This window comes from Quercus robur, chromosome 4 (genome assembly GCF_932294415.1).
Source record: "Quercus robur chromosome 4, dhQueRobu3.1, whole genome shotgun sequence".
In the NCBI taxonomy this organism is placed as follows: Eukaryota; Viridiplantae; Streptophyta; class Magnoliopsida; order Fagales; family Fagaceae; genus Quercus; species Quercus robur.
In genome coordinates, this window is record NC_065537.1 from 5472607 (window position 1) to 5473643 (window position 1037).

Consider the following 1037-nt stretch of genomic DNA (forward strand, 5'->3'; position numbering starts at 1 on the left):
CTATTTTTTCAACTTAATTTGGAGCTTGGGAGATTGGTTGGTTGATTTATTTGCCTCTGAGGTAGTGACTCCCTCTTTGTCCTTATTAGCTCCCCCAGCTGGCATAATTGTGGAAGACAAATCCTGTTGAAAGCCTTGAAAGGCTACCTCTGCCTCAAAAGCTGTTGCAGTCTTGTCCAAAGAGGCTTCTGGAGGGGCATTAGTCTCTTTAGCTGGTTCTAGTTGGCCAGGAGGAGGAAGATTTTGAGGCAAAACCTCCTGATTAGGATTAGTGGTTGAAGGAATGTCTTCAGTTTGACTGGATGGAGGAGCCAAGGTGCGGATTACTGTAGGGTAGAACACATTCTCTGCCTTCCTTAACTCGGATGAAGTCTCAACCGCATCTCGGTTAAGGGCTTCATCCCAAGTTTGAGCGCAGTAAATGCGGCACATCATTGGCACCTCTGCCCTTAGTGTCTCCTCCGTCTCAGCCACCCCGATTTCATAGCCTTTCTGTTCGGCCTCATTCATTGCCTGTTCGGCCTCGGCCTTTGCCCTCTTAGCTTCCTCCCTGGACTTTTCAGCTTGCTCCCTTAATTTTTGGGTTTCCTTTAGGTGCTTTTTAAGAACTGCCACTTGCTCCCGGGCAGCCTTCAATTCCTCATTTGCTTCGCACAAACGCTTTCTCTGGTCCTCAGCTTGCTTTTGGAAGCCCTCTAAGGCCGAGTTAGTGCTTTTGCGAGCTTGCTCCTTAGCGGCTAATTTCTTCTTCGCAGCCGCCAAGTCTTGCTCGGATATTGTCAAAGTTTGTACAGCCGACACTCGTTTCTTCCTTTCATCGTCTAGCTGATTGTAGCAGTTATGGAGCATCTCATCCTGCTTAAAAGTGTTTTGGATAACCTAAAAGGAAGAAATTAACACTATAGTCAGTAAAAAGTACACATCAGTGAGTAATGATTACAAAAGGAAAAAGAAGAGAGTTAGCACTATACCATTCCCAAATATCTTTTATTGTTGAGGATTAGTTCATTCTTCCTTACATTCTTTATTTCGACCAT

General features: G+C 45.1%; 1 protein-coding gene across 1 annotated transcript; it reads right to left on the reverse strand.

Moving 5' to 3' along the window:
• On the reverse strand, positions 1–1037 carry LOC126721242 (uncharacterized). The gene is made up of 2 exons (XM_050424294.1): positions 972–1037; positions 1–879 (listed from the first exon to the last, which is right to left on the reverse strand). The coding sequence occupies exons 1-2, from the start codon at positions 1035–1037 to the stop codon at positions 1–3; spliced, it is 945 nt and encodes a 314-aa protein (XP_050280251.1).

Excerpts from the sequence above, each read along its gene's own strand:
- LOC126721242 (XM_050424294.1), bottom strand. The coding sequence starts at position 1,037 with ATGGTCGAAATAAAGAATGTAAGGAAGAATGAACTAATCCTCAACAAT. Across the intron at positions 880-971 it reads ATAAAAGATATTTGGGAATG|GTTATCCAAAACACTTTTAA; the intron begins GTATAGTGCTAA and ends TCTTCCTTTTAG.